Source organism: Silurus aristotelis, assembly GCF_946808225.1.
Source record: "Silurus aristotelis genome assembly, chromosome: 17".
NCBI classification, from domain to species: domain Eukaryota; kingdom Metazoa; phylum Chordata; class Actinopteri; order Siluriformes; family Siluridae; genus Silurus; species Silurus aristotelis.
The window spans coordinates 6,006,847-6,028,597 of record NC_139590.1 but is presented as its reverse complement, the minus strand read 5'-3'; the positions used below and the strand labels follow the sequence as shown (position 1 = coordinate 6,028,597).

Here is a 21,751-nt window from a genome sequence, read left to right as displayed (position 1 = left end):
TGTCTTGCATGTGCACACGATCGAGCCGCAACCGGACCGAATGTACAACCGACCCAGAAACTCTGGAACGCCATCCCTCTATCCATCCTGCATCCCTCCTACACATCCCCTGCTCTTCCCACTTGCTATTCTCTCATCTTCTCCTCGCTGTCTTTCCTTGTCTTGTTACGCTCTCCATCTTACTCCATCCTATTTCCCTCTCATGCAGTACGAATCAGCTTTTCTTCTCTCTTCATCTTTCTGAACAGGCAGCATCAAATCCAGTCGCCGCTCTTCCTATCTGCTGGCTATCACCACAGAACGCTCCAAGTCATGTGACGATGGACTGCACACTCTCCGAGACGATGGGCGCACCTTCTCGTGAGTCTTTAGGGATTTAGTTATGAGAGTGTTTGGCTTCATTCCAAAATGTTTTTTTTTTTTTTTTTTTTTTTTTACTTTAAAGATCAGATTCCTGTATGTACAGTACAGACCAAAAGTTTGGACACACCTTCTCATTCAAAGAGTTTTCTTTATTTTCATGACTATGAAAATTGTAGATTCACACTGAAGGCATCAAAACTATGAATTAACACATGTGGAATTATATATGGAATTATATACATAACAAAAAAGTGTGAAACAACTGAAAAATGTCATATTCTAGGTTCTTCAAAGTAGCCACCTTTTGCTTTGATTACTGCTTTGCACACTCTTGGCATTCTCTTGATGAGCTTCAAGAGGTAGTCACCTGAAATGGTCTTCCAACAGTCTTGAAGGAGTTCCCCGAGAGATGCTTGGCACTTGTTGGCCCTTTTGCCTTCACTCTGCGGTCCAGCTCACCCCTAAACCATCTCGATTGGGTTCAGGTCCGGTGACTGTGGAGGCCAGGTCATCTGGCGCAGCACCCCATCACTCTCCTTCTTGGTCAAATAGCCCTTGATGCCTTCAGTGTAACTCTACAATTTTCATAGTCACAAAAATTAAAGGAAACTCTTTGAATGAGAAGGTGTGTCCAAACTTTTGGTCTGTACTGTACATAGCTCTAAATCTTGACAAAAGAATTATACAGGAACCTGAAATTTTATTATCAAGATAGATGGTTCTTAAACTTTTTACAGCCGAGAACATTCAATTCAAAGGACAACCAGATGATCGCAGCATCTAAATAATCATGTAGAATTATTCGAGCCTTCAGAGATTTTTATTCCAGAACTTTCAATCATCCAGATGTAGTAATATTTCCTCTTGCAAACTTATACTGATGTGCCACAGGTATTAATGCTGAGCTTTTTGTATGCATACTAAATCGTATTATGTATTTAATTCCTTTCAGGAGGTTGCCAAAGAGAGTTAAAAGCTTCTTCGCTGATGGGGTAAGTGCAGCTTACTGAAATAGTTGCCCAGTACAAAAAAACAAAAACAAACAGCCAGTAGTATCAGTATGAGTATTTTATGGTGTTTAAGGGTATTCTCCTTCTGCAAAACGCTTGAATTGCGAGGTCAAAATTCTAATACAATTGGTCTATTCTGATACAAATTTGTAACATTTGTGAATTAACATTGGCATGAAAGAAAATGATATGAATCAACCCCCCTTTTAAACACTGAAAACCATGTTATTTTGTGGTTCATTGACAGATACAATGGCAAGAAAAAGCATGTGGAGTCTTTGGTATAAGTCGTTTTTTCTGCTTTAATTGAATCAAAGTGCGTATCCAAGTATAGACTTACAGACGTTCATACACCTCTAATCCTTCATGTCTTTACTGAACGTATTCCATTAAATGTTCACGATACTGTGGAAAAACTAAGTGGTCACTTGGATTTAATAGCTGGTCGATCCTCCTCTGGCAGCAATAACCTCAACCATGCGTTTCCGATAGCTGCGGATTAGACCTGCACAACATTCGGAAGGAATTTTTGGACTCTTTATTTTTTTACAGAACAGCTCTGGTGTGAACAGCTCTTTTTGAGGTCATTTCACAGCAACTTCATGGAGTTAAGGTCTGGGCTTTGACTTAAGGCAGATTTTCATCTTTTTTTTTTGATGAAGCCAGGGGATTGGTTTGTTTTAGATCAGTGTCTTGCTGCACCTTTTAGCTTTTTTTCAGGGTTTAGTTCAACCTGATATTATCCTGAAGGATATCTCGGCACTTTATCCAGGATTTATTAAGGCCGCGAAACAAGAAAGCAGCCCAAAATCATGATTCTGCCTTCACTGTATATAACCGTTTATGTTGGTACGCATCTCCTTCTTTAATGCGATTTCCCTTTAAAACTGTTCTTCTTCACAAATTAAACCTTAGATCCAAAAGTCCGGAAAAAAAAAACATTTTCCCAGTTGTACAAACAAGATGATCTTTGGCAAACTTCACTGGTGTAGCAGTGTTTTAAATTGTTTTTGGAAAGCAGTCACGTCCTTCATTGAGACCTGCCATAAACACCATATCTATGTAATGCTTTTTGTTTCGTTGTTTTAACCCTTTCCATCTTTATGCGACTCAGCAATTCTCGCATAGGCGTAGTTCGCATTAGGCAATGCTACTTGTGAAAAGCTGACTCAAAATGTTTGAGTGCTTTTTCTAAGTCAGAATAGCTCTAAAACCACACCTCCAATCTTGTCTCATTAATAAATCAATAAGTTTGCCAACTTCCAACTAATTTTGTTGACGTCTTCAGCCTAGGGATTCATATGCTTTTTCCAGGCTGTACCATAAATATTTGAAGGATGTATTCAGTTTGTACAAGAACAATGCAACAATTTGGGCGATTACTTATTTGGGTTAAAGCAGATTTTCCCTGCTGTTGCATTATAGAAAGATGAATGTGCTGTGATTCTGTATAGTTTTTTAATTTTATTTGTTGTGTATCTGTGTGGGTGCACAGTCTCTGGACAGCTTGACTGTGGGTGATGAGGCTCGCTCGAAGCGCCACTCTGCCTCGGAGCTGGGCACCATCAACTACAACGACGTGAGGAAAGAAGGATGGTTGCATTACAAACAGATCCATACTGAGAAGGGCAAGGTGAGATGAGAAGCAGGGCCGCACACTATTATCACAAGTACAAAATGAATAATCATGCGACAAGAAATGATGTCAGAGCAGCTCAACTTTATTGAGTCATAGGTTCCGCCTTCCACGTTTCAGAAGGTGGGCAGTGCCATTCGTCCCTGGAGACGAGTCTTCTCAGTGCTGCGCTTCAGTAAACTCTACCTCTACAAAGACAAGCGGGAGGCTCTGCTCAAGGGTTCCATCCTGAGAGGCGGATCCGAAGACGAGCAACTAATCAACATCCGCGGGTGCCTGGTGGACATCGCATACAGCGAGACCAAGCGCAAGAACGCTCTGCGATTGACCACGCAAGACTTCTGCGAGTACCTGCTGCAGGCCGAGGACCGGGAGGACATGCTGGAGTGGATCAAAGAGATTCGGGAAGGCAGCAAGACTGACAGCGAGGTGAGGGGAAAAATGTGGTTATGGGTCACAAAAAATATTGTTAAATGTAATTGAATTTGTTAAATTGTTACAGGCAGGTAGAGACGTACATTTATTTTCCTTTAAGACCTTTTACGTTTGCTAAGATATTCATTGGTAAATATTATATATATTATATTAAAGTTGGGTTAGGATGGTAGCTCATTGGTTAAGGCATTGGACTTTGGATCAAAAGGTCACAAGTTCAAATCCCAGCACCACCTTTAAGCTCCCAATACTGGGCCCTTGAGCAAGGCCCTCAACAGCTCGTTTGTAAGTCGCTCTGGATAAGGGGGTGTGGCAAAATGCTATAAATAAAGGTAATATTACCAATTTCATGTTTTATGATGTATGAAGCTGATGGATGTCTCACATGTGTGTGGTAGGAGTTGGGGTTTTCTCGTCAAGCTCTCATCAATAAGAAACTAAATGACTACAGGAAGCATAGGTAAGTAGAAATACCATGCTGGGCATGGGAACTGAATGTGATATATATTAAAAATGATAATTATTATGTATAACCATGTTTTTAACAAAAAATAGCAAAAACATTGCCATTGTTTCTCTGTGGCTCCCTTTAGTCCGACAGGTAATAAGCCTGACTCATCTCCCCGAGTGCCACGCATGACCTTCTTGCTCACCAAGGCCGACAACAGCAGTGCTCCCCCACGCTCCCCTAAACACGAAGCCAAAGGTCAGTCCGTTTTACACTTTACGCTCATCCACCATCACGTCTTACTATCACTTCTCTTTCTTCAATTTCATTCATTATCATTATTCTTCTCACTCTCAGAGGAGAGCAGTCCTCCCAAGTCTCCATGGGGCATTAACTTCATGAAGAAAGCGAAAAAGGCGGACCCGAAAGCGTTTGGAGTCCGGCTGGAGGATTGCCAACCCGCCACCAATAACAAGGTCTGAACGTGAACGCTTGTGTGATTCCGATGAGAAATTATAATGGATCCTAAGATTGAACTAATACTCTGTGTGTGTCTGTGTGTGTGCGTAGTTTGTTCCCCTGATTGTCGAGATTTGCTGTGGCTTGGTAGAGGAGATGGGTCTAGAGTACATGGGAATCTACAGAGTACCAGGTAACAACGCTGTGGTGTCCAACCTGCAGGACCAACTAAACAAGGGCTGTGATATTAACACTACAGAGGAGGTGAGACATGCAAACACACACATTTCATATATATATATATATATATATATATATATATATATATATATATATATATATATATATATATATATATATATAAAATATAGATAGATCACCTTCGAATACTGGAAGACCAAAGAAATGTGTTTTTTTTTTTGTATTCTGTTTTCAAGATAGTTTTAGAGAGAACTGATGTATTTCAATTTATTCGTTATTTATTCATAAGTGCTAGGATACGTTATAGAAGGAAATGTATCTCTTAGATTTTGCATAAATTTAATATATAGACATTCGTGCAATGGGGAGAAAGATGTAAGGCTATGCCATGGATGTTGCCACCAGTTTCAGTATTCTCAACACTCCTGAGCTCGGATTTTCATACACAACAGTATCTAGAACTTACACAGAAATATGCAACCAAAAAAACAGCAACAACTGTCTAGTGGGCAGTAGTTCCTCTAGAAGAAACTGCTCTTTGTTGTGTAAGAGGCTCTTTGTTAAAAGAGAAGACTGGTTTAAGCTGACAGGGGGTATATACTGTATAGTATAGATTTATACGATTACTTATTTCAGCATGAGCTATTTTTACATTTAATTTTGGAAAAAAACTAATTAATTCGTTATGCAGTTCTACCGTATTTGAACAATACTATACTCCAGTATTCTATAGTGCATTCTGTGCCATGTTACATAATTTTATGTTTCAAGATTCTACCATAAATATGAACTCATTTGAGTTCAAGCAAACTGAGAAATCGTTCAGGAATTGCAATTTTCAGTGTGTAAAATCATAAATGCGGTAGATGTGGATATTTATTTTGTGTTTCTCTCTGATCCAGCGGTGGCAGGACCTAAACGTGGTGAGCAGCCTGCTGAAATCTTTCTTTCGCAAGCTCCCGGAGCCCCTATTTACTGACGGTGAGGCTTTTGAAATAACAGACAACTAAACTTATATAACAAGCCACACTGCTGAAATCATCTCACTCCGCTGTGGCTGTTCGCATTTGCGTTTTAGCGGAACATGTAAAAATGGCTTGGAAATGATTTGAAAGCATTATTTTGTATCACATTCGGTCAAAAACAAAAAAATGCTGTAGTTCATTGTTTTATTTTTTAATATCTTTATCTGGTGCCTAATCGTTTTTTTTTTTTTTTTTCCTTCGATAGACAAGTACAACGACTTCATCGATGCCAATCGTATGGAGAATCCAAGCGAAAGGTTGAAGACCTTAAAGAAACTGGTACGAGTATATACTATTTCTTCCTAATAGACCTTTTTTTCTTTGTTAATTTACTCAGTTGTGTTTTTAATGTAAGGAATAAAGCACATTACTGTGTGCTGTTATTGAAATTTAAACAATATGCAGGGTGGTGTGATCTGCCCTGTTGATTATTTTCTATAATAACACATCCTGGGTTTTTCATTCTTCTCATTATACAGCTTAATGAGTTTCTCCTCATATTTGTTTTTGTCTCTTACAGATCCGTGATTTGCCAGATTATTACTTCCACACTCTGAAGTTTCTAATTGGTCATCTGAAGACTATAGCCAATCACTCAGAAAAGAATAAGGTCAGTTCAGTGTATACGTATAGTGTATATACATGAGCATCTCGAAAGTGTGTTATAGAGATGTACATTTTAAGATATTTATGATTGCATTCTACAAACCTAAATGATGCCTCAACACCAGACTTCTGTTACAAGCATATTTCATATTTATCCATGATATTTACCCATTTTTTAGGGCTTTAGGCTTCGGCCTGTGAGTTTAAACCCTCCAACATTAAGATGCCACTGTTTTGTACTTGAACGAGGTTCTTAATCTCAAACTGCTCAGTTGTATCCAAAATAAACTACATAAATGTAAGAAATTAGAAAATGTATACTAATAATTCCTTATATGGGGTTTAAATAGAATTTGCATGTAATGTATTTGTGTTCAAAATGATCTGCATGGTAAAATAAAGAAAATATATACTAATAATCCCTTTATGGGGTTTAAATAGAATTTGCATGTAATGTATTTGTGTTCAAAATGATCTGCATGGTCATGTATTGTGTGTACATGTGTGCAGATGGAGCCTCGTAACTTGGCACTGGTGTTTGGGCCCACTCTCATGAGAACATCAGAGGACAACATGACAGACATGGTCACCCACATGCCTGATCGCTACAAGATCGTCGAGACTCTCATCCAACATGTACCTTTCTCTTTTTTTCTTGTTAAACACCACAACTGAGAAATCTGTCTTCATTTCAGGTTTTTTTTACTATCAATTCAAAACACATTGTCATGTTCTTTTTTTTTTGTCTGGTGCAGTATGCCTGGTTCTTCAGCGACGAACACGACAAGGATGAAAAGGTACATTACAGCTGAAATGATAACTACTGACTCATGGAGGAAAGCACTGACACTGAAGACACTTTCAGTAAATAACAGTGCAATAATGTAAACCTGTGACCTTTGAATTATAGCCAGCACTGTTACAGAAAATTAATCGACATCTGATTCAAGAAGTCAACTTTGGGGAAGCCATAAATCATAGTCACTGTTATATATGAATAGTGTATAATTCATAAATGAATTATAATGAATGAATAGTTAGAGATTCTGTGCTTCAATAGGAAAAGCCTGATTCAGCTGCCAATCTCACAGTCGTGTGACATGCGTGAATAAATCCAACCCCTGTGACAGATTTAAGTTTCACTTTTCCTGAACGTGACTGGCACAGGAGCATCTGGGCTGCAGGGATTGAATATTGAAGAAAGTCTGAAAATGTATATTCTGTTGTAATTTAATTCTTAAAAATGTGTTGTTTTCCAGTGCATCAATGTTGGCCTGTACTCAGGTTCATTGATCCATAATGTTTTTAGACATTCTTTTCTATATCTTTGTGTGATGTTCTGTATATCGTGGATTTAAAAAGTTATAAGGAATCGTTTTACGGCTTCCGAGCGTCGTCTTTCTTCATCCCAACTCACGTCCAACCCGACACACATAGATATGATACTACTACCAGTTGACTATGGGCAAGACTTGACAAGACTCTGAGTCGGGTACATCCCTACTAATTATTGATGTTATGCTTTCTTTCTTTCTTTGTTTCTGTCAGACGCCCGTGGACACTGAGGATGTTCAGCCTGCCCCCAACATAGATCATCTCTTATTAAACATTGGCCGAGCTGGGCTTGTGGGTGAGATCTCAGGTGAGAGTCTCAGGTTTTACGCTTTTAAACACCATTAAATTAAGCCACAAAGCACACTGAATCTGTTTTAGTCTACAAACCCGATTCCAAAAAAGTTGGGACACTGTACAAATTGTGAATAAAAATGGAATGCAATAATTTACAAATCTCATAAACTTATATTTTATTCACAATAGAATATAGATAACATATCAAATGTTGAAAGTGAGACATTTTGAGTTTTCATGCCAAATATTGGCTCATTTTGGATTTCTTGAGAGCTACACATTCAAAACATAAAAAAAGTTGGGACAGGTAGCAATAAGAGGCCGGAAAAGTTAAATGTACATATAAGGAACAGCTGGAAGACCAATTTGCAACTTATTAGGTCACTTGGCAACATGATAAAGTATAAAAAAAATCCTCTCAGAGTGCCAGTGTCTCTCAGAGTCAAGATGGGCAGAGGATCACCAATTCCCCCAATGCTGCGGCGAAAAAAATAGTGGCGCAATATCAGAAAGGAGTTTCTCAGAGAAAAATTGCAAAGAGTTTGAAGTTATCATCTACAGTGCATAATATCATTTAAAGATTCAGAGAATCTGGAACAATCTCTATGCTTAAGGGTCAATGCTCATTTAAAATGGACTGTGGCAAAGTGGCAAACTGTTCTGTGGTTAGACGAATCAAAGTTTGAAGTTCTTTTTGGAAAACTGGGATGCCATGTCATCCGGACTAAAGAGGATAAGGACAATTTAAGTTGTTATCACCACTAAGTGGAAAGGCACCATCAATGCTGAAAGGTATATCCAAGTTCTAGAACAAGAGACGTCGTCTCTTTCGGGGAAGACCTTGCATTTTCCAACATGACAATGCCAGACCACATACTGCATCAATTACAACATCATGGCTGAAGAAGGATCCGGGTACTGAAATGGCCAGCCTGCAGTCCCCCATAGAAAACATTTGGTGCATCATAAAGAGGAAGATGCGACAAAGAAGACCTAAGTCAGTTGAGCAACTAGAAGCCTGTATTAGACAAGAATGGGACAACATTCCTATTCTTAAACTTGAGCAACTTGTCTCCTCAGTCCCCAGACGTTTGCAGACTGTTATAAAAAGAAGAGGGGATGCCACACAGTGGTAAACATGGCCTTGTCTCAATTTTTTTGAGATGTGTTGATGCCATGAAATTTAAAATCAACTTATTTTTCCCTTAAAATGAAACATTTTCTCAGTTTAAACATTTGATAGGTCATTTATGTTGTATTCTGAATAAAATATAAAATCTGTTTTTATTCACAATCGGTACAGTGTCCCAACTTTTTTGGAATCAGGTTTGTATTTTATGACATGATGCTGCATTCAATAGCTGCATTCAAGATCTGTCCTGATTTTAGATAGGATTTTGAGATATTTTGAGTTGGGGGTTGGCAATATGATAATATAATATAATAAATTATGCGTTAGCGATATCGCAGCATCTTTACCCGGTGTAACCACTTATTGTACACACTCACACACACACACACACACACACACACACACACACACACACACACACACACACACACACCAACCACTTTATTGTCATATCATTATTATGTCTCGAATGTGGCTTTTCAGTCAGTAGAAACATAAATGTGTGTTTAGTTGTGTTTTTTATTTATAACCGTAAAACAATTTAAAAAAACTATAGATTTCTTGCATGATGAGTGCTCTGCACTTTTCCATTTTCTTTTATTTTTCATCTTTTTTTTCCCTTCTCTTTTTTGTATTCCTCTTCCAATTTCTCTCTCTATACATTTCTGCATTCCTCTGATAGCTGAGCCTGTGGAGCAGCCACTGCGGTAGGATGGGTTTCGCCTGGCATACCCCGCGTTGGCGTGTGTGTGTGTGTGTGTGTGTGTGTGTGTGAGAGAGACAGAGTGAGTGAACGCTTGAACGTGAGTGCATGTGTGCGTGCATAAGTGATTTGACTGGTTGTGGGTACGTGGCTTATGTCAGCAGTGTTTTTCCTCATGTCCCTGAAATCATCCTCCCCGCCCTTTTGCCCTTTTTCTGCTCTTGCCTCCTACATGGCTTCCTTCCTGGGTCAGTGTCATCATGTATGCGATGTGATGTCAACAGTGTGTGCGGTTCTTCTTTAACGCTGCAGATTTGGAGACCCTGTTCACATTTGAGCATTAAGACAATCAAAAAGCATTCGTTACGCACATGCTGCTTGGTTTTTTTTTTTTTGTAAACTTGTGTGAACATTGTCTCTTTTGTTGGGAGGCTTCATATTGAATAACAGTCACAGAGTCAAGAAGATGTGATGCAGTTGTTGAAAAAATTAAAAAGGCCAAAAATTCTTTCTCAAAGATTCGGGATCCAAAATGGCCACCATTATTACTTCTTGATCTTACTTGCCTCTGTGCCTTTCATTTCTTAGAAATATGTACTGTCTATATACTTATTTATCTTCGACTTTCTCTCTCTCTCTCTCTCTCTCTCTCTCTCTCTCTCTCTCTCTCTCTCTCTCTCTCTCTCTCTCTCTCTCTCCTTTCTCTTTTTCTATTTTATTGTGGATTTAGACTCAACCAACAGTGATTCAGCAAAATCAAAGGTAAGGACTGATTAAGAGTTGCAGTTCAAAAAGCATGTGTTGTTAGTTGTTAGTGGTTGCCTATTCATTCAGTGGTGTCCAACCAGTATCAAACCACCTATACCATCATTATGACACAGTATACATTATACATCATGTCAGCCATTGTGGAATGCTGCTATTAAATCCACACCAAAATATTTGAGTTTGTGCAGTTTGCTACAGATGCGGTTTGTGAGCTCTGACTAATGCGCTCTTTGACCATCCAATCAAAGAACGTGAAAATGCCGACCGTATTATATTATAAGGCAACAGCTTCAAGCAGCATGGACTGTACACCGCAAGCGCCCACACAAATTTTTGTAGGCCTCACGCCAGATTTCAAACCTGGTGACACGTGATGTGACTGCTAAATCTGATTGGATAGAAGCTCCAACGTAAACCGACACCCAAACAGACATCCAAGAAAAACACTATAAAGTGAAAAGAATCAACTATTTTGAATCATTTTATATATATTCATGGACAAAAATGTATTAAAATGTAAGTCAGTGATGCTGATAGATTTTAGGCAGAGAAGGCCTTGCTGGTCCTGATGGCCCGCCAACTGATTATTAGTTTTTTATGCAGCAGTGTATAGACAATTTAAGATGAGATGGAAATGGATTTGGAAAAAATTTGATACTGCATGACATTCACAGGAGGGCAAAGTTAAATACCGGTATAGTATTCAAGCGAAATATTAACAAATAGTAGCACTATATGTAATGTTCATTTAACAAAACAGGAGGTGAAAATTTTACATTTGTTAAATTATAGTTATATGAGGACTTCCTGTTCACTGTAAGGTCAGATTGATTTTCTATTTACTGTATATTTCGACTACATCAGGTATAACAGATGTGCTTTTCTAGATGGTAAATACTGCAATATATTTTCCGTATTGAGCGTCCTGAACATTTTTGACACCCGGTAACAACTCTGTTGTTGTTCAGGGCTCCGGAGGGTCAAAACGTGACCTCACAGCCAAGGACTTCCTAACAACGCTGGCCATCATGTCTGCTGTGACTCGGAGGCGCAGAAAACGACCTGTTACCCGGCTTCTGGGCAGCAGCACTGACGACGACTCCGAACATGAACCATTTAGACCCGATCTGACTGTGGAGGGGGAGGGGGAGCAGAAAGAGACGGAGCGGCACGAATCTGACACGGCTCCACGTGCAGAGGCAGAAGAGGATGAAGATGACGAAGAAGAGGAAGATGCCGAAGAGAATGCGGAAGTGACTGCAGCGTCGCCAGGCAAGGACAATCCCGGAATGCCTTGTGAGGAAGAAGGGCGGCCAGTGATCCTCAGTGAGGAAGAGGACCAAAGGTCGGAGACGAAAGGTCGCGGCTGGAGAGGGGATGATGCACGTTCTATTGTCTCGGGTTACTCCACTCTGTCTACACTGGGGCGGAGTTTAGCATCCGAGGGGCGGGGCGACGATGCCGATGATGAGCAGAGCGAGCTGGTGAGCGAGACGGACAACGAAAGCGGCTTCGCCTCACGCTCTCTCACGCAAGAGCGTCCTGAGAAACGCACGCCGCCACCATCAAATACACACACCTCACCAGAACCGACTGCACCACGCAGTTTCCTGTACACACACTATAAACCCTCCATATCTACTCCTACTCCTGCTACCACTTCCATTCCAGTTCTTCCCCCCATCTCTTCCAAACACCCCAACCCTGAGCCTGTAGATAGAGGAACTGAAAGTGCAGCACGCTCCTCAACTCCCTCCACCTCTTCTTCCACTGCCTCCCAGCGCCTCCAAAATCGACCTTCTTTCAATTCCCATCGCCTCATTCAGTGTGATACTTTAGCCCGTCGGCGGCTGAAATCAGAAAAGGCCAAAGCTCGTTCACTAGATCCTTTAGAAGTCTGTAGTGCTTCGCCCACCGACGAGGAACAGCAGTCCAACCAGGGGCGAATGAGAACCAGCCTTCCGGAATCTTCCCCTTCCCACTCACCCAAATTGACCTCATTCAGTGCTCACCTTTTAGCTCCGCCCCCTGCACCGGGCACCACCTCTGGCGCCATAAGTCAGGCATCACTGGCAGAGCAGGTACGTGCACGACTGCTCGGTTCAGCGGAGGACCTTAGCGTGGGGCTTAGGAAACCTGTCTCGCCTGAGACGCGCCGGCGGAGGCGAGCCTGGAGGAGACACACAGTGGTGCTATCGCCTACAGACTCCACCCACAAAAGCACTCAAGTCACCACAGCGGTTAACAACAACAACAAACCCCCGGCGCCGCCCCCCAAACCTTTTCCTTTAAACCGACGTCATGGGGATAAGCCAATCCCTGTACCCCAGCGCTCCCCAGCCGACACCTCTTTATTAGTCCGGGCCCCGCCTACCTCCCAGTTTCACGAATGCTTGTGACAGAATTTGAATTGGAGTGATTAAATTGTGTGTATGGAAATATCCCTTAAATCCCCAATTTTCCATTGTGCTTGTTCTGGGAGTCTGGGACCTTATATAAAACAGGCAACTTACATTTCCACTGGTGTAACAGATAATATTTATACTTTTAACAACACCCAAGACTGTTTAGCAGCAGTTTTATCAGCTTTAGCAATGCAGCTACTATTTAGTTACTTGCGATTTCCAGTAAAACAATTGTTTTTCTTGTCAAACCGCTGAGTCACAGCAGCAACATTGAACCTTTAAAGAAAAATCGTCCTGTTCATGTATTGTTTTAAAAGTAGCAGTAAAAAAAAAAAAAAAACTTGAGCAGCTCAAGTTCCAATGAAACGCCGCCAAACCAAAGCCCAAAAATGACCTGTGTCTGGTTCCATTTTAGTGCTGGAACTGCACCAACTATTTTGAGATTATACACTCAGTTGGTAATCAGCATTGGCACCTAGATGTTGGACGAAGGGTATCAATGAACGTGTTGGCCAAACTGTGTGTTTTCTTTTTTCTCATTGATAGCTGCTTGGCTTGCATGGCACAGGGTTTCTTTTAAACGTTGCCAAAGTTTTTATTTGTTCTCTTTCTCTCTCTTACAGTCCTTTTAGTGCTCTTTTTTACAGTGTTACAAAAGGGCCAGAGCGCAGCAGGCTCTCTATGTAACATTTTAAAAGAACGGCCAGGGTTCTTGCCACACACTCACACTGGGGTCATTGTGTGTTTTTTCGGTGCTTCGCTGTGTGCTCCCTGAAAGTGTGTCCTCATTCTCTCACTGTGTCCAATGGAGGGAATGCCAAATTAAAATTCACCCTCTTTTACCTATTTTTTTTTTTTTTTATGTTACCATGACAATGCTGCCTCAGTGCAGATCCTGGGACAACAATAAAGGGGACATGAATAAACATTCACATGAATACACACACTTTTTCAACCACTCAACTGTCGCCTTCAGCAAAGTATTAATGCAGTATTAGCGAGGCAGTGTTTGCGGGACGGTGCTGAAGATGACTTTTGACCCCCTAAACTCGCTCGTGTCTTATGTTCTATTGAGAAACCACAAGACAAATTGTGGTGTGTTCACAACACACACACTGCTCATTCTAAGCTTTTTTTCATCTGTGTACGATTGTGTGTCTGAAACTGTTTGTGTATGTGTGTTCAGCTATTTTGTAACATTTGTACAAAGCCTTGCTAAGTTAATCTTGTAAATATGCATATAATATTTTGTTTTTTGTTTTGTTTTGTTTTTTCTGTTTGGTTTTGTTTTTATATGGTTTACAAAAGTGCGCATAGGCGCACGGTCATTTCTTTTAAGATATTACTTGAAATGGTTCCTTTTAAAAAATTTCCTTTTTGTTTTGTATACAGTATATATATAAAATATATATTATATATTTTGTATGAATATAATAAGTACTTTTGTTTGGGGTGTTATTTGTTTTAAAACGAACAGAACTAAAACTCCAATCGACTGTTGTTCATTTCCTCATAAATGGCCTTTTCTCTGTGACTTACCAGTACTATGCAGAACTCCATACACCTCAATGCAAAAGTTTTAACTCAAGAACTTTAACCTGCAGAAGAGCGTTTGTCCAACGGCCTGTCACATGCTATAATAAATTCTTTATTGCTGGGCATTGCATTGCTCTGTCATGTTTGGCTTGCTTTATTTATTTGTTTAATATTCAGTGCAGATTTATTTGCTTTTCATTGTCCAAACAAAGACATATGGCTGATTCTGCAGTAGAAATCTTTTATCAAGTCAAGTAAAGTTTATTTCTATAGCACTTTTCACAACAGACATTGTCTCAAAGCAGCTTTACAGAAATCAACAGTCAAGGTAAATGGTGTGTATTTATCCCTGATGAGCAGCCGTGGCGACTGTGGCAAGGAAAAACTCCCTTAGATGTTATAAGGAAGAAACCTTGAGAGGAACCAGACTCAAAAGGGGAACCCATCCTCATTTGGGTGACATCAAGAGTGTGATTATGGTCTTTAAACAATACAGAACACTGGAGAGTGAAAACTAACATGAGTACTGGAGTATAAGATTATAAGTAATGTTCTTTCTACAGTCTTTATGGTTATAAAACTAGGAGCTACTGAGCGACTCATCAAATAGATCATCACAGATCCAACACCAGCTTCTCCATGCCAGAGCCTTTAAACACGCCAGGAGGTCCAATATCAAAACTCCACATGTAGTGGGATCCAATTGGCACTGGTACGTCTCTAGATGGTTCGGGATGTTTGCGAGTTCGGCATCTACTTCTTTAAAGTTCCATAATCTTCATGAGGTGGGACGTGACCGGAGCTGGCCAAACCTCAGGCTGCCTCGGGATGGGGAGAGAAAGAGAAGCAGTGGAGAGGAATTAGCGTAGCTGCTGTTCATGATATTAACAGCACAAGTTGATAATGTGCATGTGATCAGAATGATTTTATCATTATACTGGCCTTTTGGCAAATACCAAAGTGTACTATTTGGGCTAGTTTATAGTATAGATGCTTTATAATTTGAGTAAAAAATTTAAATTTCTGGGCAAAATCTAAAATTGACCAACAAACTTCACCCACTATACCAGGGGTCCCAACCATTAGACCACAGTACTGGAACATTCTTTGTTTGATACCAGTCTGCATGGAAAAATAAAAACATTTTTATTTCTATATAATAGACTTCAACAGTCTGTTTTTACAGGTTTATATATATATATATATATATATATATATATATATATATATATATATATATATATATATATATATATATATATATATATATATATATATATATAAAGATCATTTCTGCCTGTGGCATTTCTGCACTTGTTTCGGTCTTTTTCTATGCATCGTTGAATTAAGCACACACTGATTCTGTATTTTGGTAAGTTGCATTTTCATTATATATTTAATTCAGTGAAATGAATGTGAAATCATATAATGTGTATATTAATATAGTATTAATATACTATATATTAAATAGTAATAGTAATATAATATGTACGTCATTGTACATATAACAAACCATGGGGGTCGTGGATTTTGCCGCTAGATGGTGTAATGCAGCTTCACCAACCCTCTTTGTTTAATGGTGTGTGTGTGTGTGTGTGTGTGTGTGTGTGTGTGTGTGTGTGTGTGTGTGTGTGTGTGTGTGTGTGTGTGTGTGTGTGTGTGTGTTGCATGAAACTGGTCTATGATACACTTACTGATGGCAACATCCCTAGTGGCATCATCCCATTCCTATATATAGAACAGGGATAAATAAATAAATTGTATAATATTTGACTTAATTATACTCAGCAATATTTGTGGAGTTTTACACGTATATAAATTAGTAAGTTACTTCAAATATATTTCAATGTTGACCTAATTTGTTAACAACAGCTAGTGATGTAAAAAAGATATGCCTAAGATATACCTTTATAGGTCCCACATTGGGAAAATGTCTTTGTTACAGCAGCAAAGAAATAAATGAGCCCAAAGTTGACTAATAAATATTTAAAAGTTAAACCACTGTTAAAGCATTACCAACGCAGAAACCTTTATTTCAATTTTGCAGCTATGGGAATGACATTACATTTTGTTTGTGTGTACAAAAGAGCATTTAAAGACCTTCTACCAACACAGTTCTTGTTGTGTTTTCTGCTCAGTCATCTTTTTCCTCCTCAAGATGGGACTTGTACCTCTCCAGCTCCAAGCATTCCTGTATTCGCTTCTGTTTGCTCATGTTGTGGATTCTCTTCAAGTAGTACTCCTCATACGTTTCTAAAAAGCCTTGCTGGAGGAACTCCTGATTGCTCAATCTTCTGACATTATCTCTGCTTCCACCCCTGGTCTCATCCTCTGTCTTTGTAACAAAAAATTTTATCCTTGGAGATAGTCTTAAGATCAGGCTCCTCTGACTCGTGTTCTTCCATGATGTACTGGGTGTTGTTGTATGGCGCTTTTGGCCGCCCTTGGTACGGATGCATATGGCGCTCTCACTCTGATGCTCATCCAGTGCCACCTTTTTCTTCCATCTACGTTTGTGGTAAAGCTTTGAGGAGTATTTTTTCTTTTTTGAAGGCCGCCACCTGTGCTTCTTCTTCTGTAATCTCGGTTGACAGTGAGATTCCTCGAAAGTTTCGCCCCTGTTGTAGCCTTGAGCGTTCATTGTGTAAAGAATGCTTTGTTCGCTACTGCTTGAACTCCTGAGAAGGTGATGTTCTCCTTGTAGTTTCATCTTTTAACCTGTATAATCTCTTTTAATACTGTTTAAACCCCGAGTGAGTAAATGTCGCCCCCTGGCGGCCAACTGACCCGCAGCATTATCTGAAAGATAAAAAAAATTTAAACTCCTCACACCAGTCCACTGTGTAACGAGGAAGGAGGAACAACCCGTTTTTAAAATGCCTGCTGTCTCTTCTCACCGTTCTCTTCTCTCAAATGAGTCTCAGTACAATTAGTTGGAAACGAAAACGCGATTTGAAACAAACATTCAACCAATCAAGTGTATTATTTATACCGCTTGGTGGTATCTACGTAGCAAAAAAACCATACACTTCAGCATCAGTTAAAAGAAAGAAACTCCTGACTCCTAACACTTAAAAAGAAGCTTTTGGGCTAACTGTAAAAGATATCAATCAGTGATGGACTATTTCATATCATAATCATAAATACTATCTAAACATTTGTTTTATTGATGCGTTGCCTCGAATCACGCAACAAAATTCGCCATTATGCACACGTCCGGCAATTAAAACCGTCCGTGTGAAAACACAGAAAAAGTTCAGTTTGGTGTCCTGATGATTTACGTAATTTAACACACCATAATTACTTTAAAACATTTACAAGAATATTTTGTCTTCATGCTTCATGTTGAGTTTGGTTTCTCTAATAATAAACACACATTTGCATAAAGCATCCATATTTTCCCATGCCCATGTTGATTAGAGTATTAAAAACTTGAAAGTATTAATTTAAAGTACATTTAGAACAGATGAAAATGTGTGAATAAGTTGCAATTAATCTAAAGTTAACAGGTGACAATTATGCAATTAATCACGTTTAAATATTTCAATCCACTGAGAGCCCTAATACGTATATGCATACACACACGCACTCCAATAATTGTTTAATAACCAAGAATATAATATATTTAAATTATAAAATAATATATTTAAATTCTGTTGAAGTAGCTACATTTAGCTACGCATGAGAGCCAAGTTTGTTCCATATAATTGTAAGTTTGTCCCTAATGAGTAAACCAGTGGCAACTGTTGGAAGGAAAAACTCCCTGAGATGGCATGAGGAAGAAACATTTAAAGGAACCAGACTCAAAAGGGAACCTATCATTAAATGTTATATCATTGTATGTAAGTATTCTATGCAAATGCAAAATTGCTTAATTGTAGACATAAATGTCATGTATGTCCTTTTAATAATGACCAACATTTCTTTTGCAAAAGGAAATCTAATTAAGCAGTTAAAACCACAGTGGCCTAATTTACATTCAATGTTTGAGATTATAATGGCTGGTATTTTTTATTTTTACAATTTGTAATCTCTTAGTTCTCTACTTGCCTGCGTTCAGTGTTTTACGGTTTCGCATACATTCTTGAATTCTATGTGATAAAATGATATAATTCTGCGTGCCAAAGCAACTGAGAGAAACTTTTCCAGCACTAAAATCATTGAAAAAAATCCACTTTTCTCAGTTTCTTACACTTTAGTACACACAGTAAAACATAATAATTCATCTTGGGTGGGAAGTGGTCACTTAGTGGTTAAGGCATTAGATTTCTGAAGGTCATGAATTCAAATCCCAGACACTCCTGGGCCCCTAAGCAAGGCCCTTAACCCTATCGCTGCTCAATTGTATAATTAAGATAAATAAAGTCGTGATAAATGTAAGTCGTTCTGGATAAAAATGGCTAAATGCCATAAATGCAACTACAGATGTAAAATTCTTATACCAAATGTAATCTGAATCAATTTCCTTTACGGGTTGTGATTCTTCAAGACACCAGCAGGAGGCGCGCAAGGAAACATGACTTTTTTTTATAAATAATAATAATAATAAAACACATGAAATTTTATATAATGTGATTATTTTTTTCCCCCTGTCTACAATCCCATGTGCTTTGCTAACCAATTGGCATCAAATGAAATCCTCATATATGATCTTTTCTTATTATCATTAAATATCCACTATTTTCATTATTATATGATTATAAACATCATTTTAAAGGGTTGCCAGATTGCATTACCTCTTTTAAAACTAGGTGTTGGAGAAAATAAGCGAACAGACCTTGTGCTTTTAGATTAAATTTAACACAATTACAACTGGGCAGAAGGAAAATTAAGATTCAAGCTGGCAGCCTTACAGTTTAAACTCTCAGACACACTGCTGTGATTATCATCACTCAGATGGAGGTTCTTTTATGGGATTGGGTTGCCAGATTGGATGGATTTAAGAAGACACTAGTCACGTGACTGGAAAGAATCCTGAATGCAAGTTTGGTTCATCACAGGTCTCGATTCTCAGATAAAACACATACCCAGGTCACATTTGTAGTAGCAGGACTAATTATTAGCATGTTTTTTTGGGAGGTGGGAGAAAACCATAGAACCCTGAGGAAATCCTCCACACATACAGACAATAACCTGATGTTAGGAGTTGTGCTGTCAGAAATACAAACATAAATATATGAAAGAAGGAAGGAATAAGCACTGAAATGAATATACCTAATCAAAATAGTATTGTCACATAAATATGTTAATGATTCCAAATTAATGCAGACCCATACAATTTATGAAGAAGATGATGCTTATTATACGTATGAATGATATATCATTTTGCATTATTAAGTGTTTTGTAACTAAGTTCTTTATTGATATAGTTTTAATATCATTTTGTTTACTTTTTTTGGACAAACATTATTTGTGACACAGCAGGAGGCAACATACTCTCAGATCTTCAGGACCCCTCTTTTGACCATGACCTGATTCTCTCTGAAGTGTGTGTGTGTGTGTGTGTGTGTGTGTGTGTGTGTGTGTGTGTGTGTGTGTGTGTGTATGTATGTGTGTGTGTGTGTGTGTGTGTGTGTGTGTGTGTGTGTGTGTGCGTGCGTGCGTGCGTGCGTGTGCCTGGGGAACCTGTTAGCGGATTAACACTCAATATGGCAACCCTTACACAGAGCTCAGGTTTCGGTGCTCTATCAGAAACTGGAGCTGGGAGTTTCTGTAGGTACACAGCAGTGTAAGGAGGAGTTTATAAGGAGTGTGTCTACTATATTATATTACTTATTTTTATTTTATATAATTTGGGGGAGTTTGCAATCGGTGTTATAGTATAGTGAAGAGTTCTTATCCTACATTCTGCCTTTATATATAAATATCTAAATCTCATCTCTAGGTTATAGATTTGACCCGCTTTTAGCATGCGTCTTAATTTTAATACGTAGTACAAAGATTTTTCTTTTTTTCGAGACTGGATTTTAGTCAAAATCCACGGAAGATTTAAGAAGTTCCTTGGGGAGTTTATTCAATCTGGCAACCTCAAACTGGGCGCAGTGATTTGCAGCGCTTGTTGTACTTTGGGAATACGGTGAGTTTCAGTTGACAGTAAACTGTTGAAGACACGACCGAAGGAAGAGAGAAAATATAAGAGAAAACCATGCTGAGAAGAAAGAAAGGGACGGGGGTACAGAACGAACAGCCCAAAGCCTGCGAGCCGAGGAGCTCTGACCCCCTGAGAAGACTAGGTAAAGAATTAAAAATTTCTAAGAAATCAACGACACTAAGCACGACTTTACGGCAGATCCGGTCGCCATGACTACGCTCCTATCTTCCGCAGTCAATACTTTGCTGTGTACAATAATATTTACAATAATTAGAATGTTTACACTATGAATAAATGTAAGAATAAATTACGGCACTGTTCTTGTTTAGTACGCTACTTTACTTCACTTTGTACGTGTATGTGCTCATAGTAAAGCCCAAGTTTGGATATTTGTCCATAGCAACGAATCTGCTCCAATACGATACCAAACGCGTCGATACTACCTGCTTCGATACCATGTGATACGGTTTCAATTTGTTTTCCAATTAGTATGTGACTTATTAGGTACAGAATTAGGGTAGTTATGCTGTTAATTTATCAACAGGAGGGAGGGAGGAATTGTATGTATTTTTGCACAAGAAAATTGGGAAGTATTGTAATATAATGGTTTTAGTGGTTATTAATTTACCTTTGACCTCTACTATAGGTGTTCGAATCTCACCTCCATCCTTTATACATGGAGTTTCTGTGTTTCAGAGTTTATAAGACTGATTCAAAATGGGATTTTTTACTGTACACATGCGGTTGTTTGGCATTTTCCCATAACTTCCAAGCCATCATGTGTTCATGATCACAGAATATACTTGATTTATTATCATACATCTTCACGATACCTGCGATCGGGGGCTTCGAATCCCATCTGCACCCCCCCATGCCGGAGTTTCCATGTTCTCCCACTGTTTCAGAGGTTTTCTCTTGGTACACTGGTTTTCTCCTCATGAACTGTAAGCATATTTTCTAATCCAGGTGTGTTGTGTGTTTTGTGTGTGTGTGTGTGTGTGTGTGTGTGTGTGTGTGTGTGTGTGTGTGTGAGAGAGAGATTTGGTACTTTTTCAGCATTTCTTCTGCTTTGTGTGGAAGAAAAGTTGTGTCCTGGGATAGGCTTCAGGCTTCCTTGTGACCCTGTGTAGGATAAACAGCACAAAAAATGGATTTATGTCTTGATTTGTTTTAGTCGTTGCCTTTCAAACCTAAATTGCACTTTTTGGTGGAAAAAGTTAATAGTCATTATAGTCAAGATTTGCTGTGTATATAATTAGAATAGTATCAGTTCTGGGAATAACACAGATGAGATGTTTTTAATA

General features: G+C 38.9%; 2 protein-coding genes and 1 long non-coding RNA gene across 19 annotated transcripts in view; 2 read left to right on the top strand and 1 right to left on the bottom strand.

The window, feature by feature from the left end:
* The window catches only part of arhgap23a (Rho GTPase activating protein 23a), a 73,882-nt gene extending 59,396 nt beyond the window's left edge, over positions 1-14,486 (top strand). For 11 of the 17 annotated variants that reach the window (XM_083567187.1, XM_083567183.1, XM_083567181.1 and 8 more), the window contains 16 exons: positions 249-360; positions 1,316-1,355; positions 2,869-3,006; positions 3,109-3,438; positions 3,843-3,904; positions 4,038-4,150; positions 4,250-4,368; positions 4,463-4,615; positions 5,455-5,533; positions 5,783-5,856; positions 6,098-6,187; positions 6,694-6,819; positions 6,939-6,980; positions 7,732-7,825; positions 10,378-10,409; positions 11,384-14,486. In XM_083567187.1, coding sequence (XP_083423313.1) covers positions 249-360; positions 1,316-1,355; positions 2,869-3,006; positions 3,109-3,438; positions 3,843-3,904; positions 4,038-4,150; positions 4,250-4,368; positions 4,463-4,615; positions 5,455-5,533; positions 5,783-5,856; positions 6,098-6,187; positions 6,694-6,819; positions 6,939-6,980; positions 7,732-7,825; positions 10,378-10,409; positions 11,384-12,814 — 3,035 coding nt within the window. In that variant the 3' untranslated portion in view covers positions 12,815-14,486. Of the gene's footprint in view, positions 1-248; positions 361-1,315; positions 1,356-2,868; positions 3,007-3,108; positions 3,439-3,842; positions 3,905-4,037; positions 4,151-4,249; positions 4,369-4,462; positions 4,616-5,454; positions 5,534-5,782; positions 5,857-6,097; positions 6,188-6,693; positions 6,820-6,938; positions 6,981-7,731; positions 7,826-9,626; positions 9,652-10,377; positions 10,410-11,383 lie in introns of all 17 variants that reach the window. The other 6 variants (XM_083567185.1, XM_083567180.1, XM_083567184.1 and 3 more) reach the window with 3 other exon arrangements.
* On the bottom strand, positions 13,783-15,561 carry LOC310740495. Its single transcript, XR_014537668.1, has 2 exons — positions 15,453-15,561; positions 13,783-14,705 (listed from the first exon to the last, which is right to left on the bottom strand). It is a non-coding gene; the product is annotated as an uncharacterized lncRNA (long non-coding RNA).
* Positions 15,562-20,025: 4,464 nt separating this feature from the next.
* The window catches only part of plcd3a (phospholipase C, delta 3a), a 34,680-nt gene continuing 32,954 nt past the window's right edge, over positions 20,026-21,751 (top strand). The window contains exon 1 of the mRNA XM_083567271.1: positions 20,026-20,589. Within this exon, the coding sequence (XP_083423397.1) occupies positions 20,502-20,589 (88 nt within the window). The 5' untranslated portion in view covers positions 20,026-20,501. The remainder of the gene's footprint in view (positions 20,590-21,751) is intronic.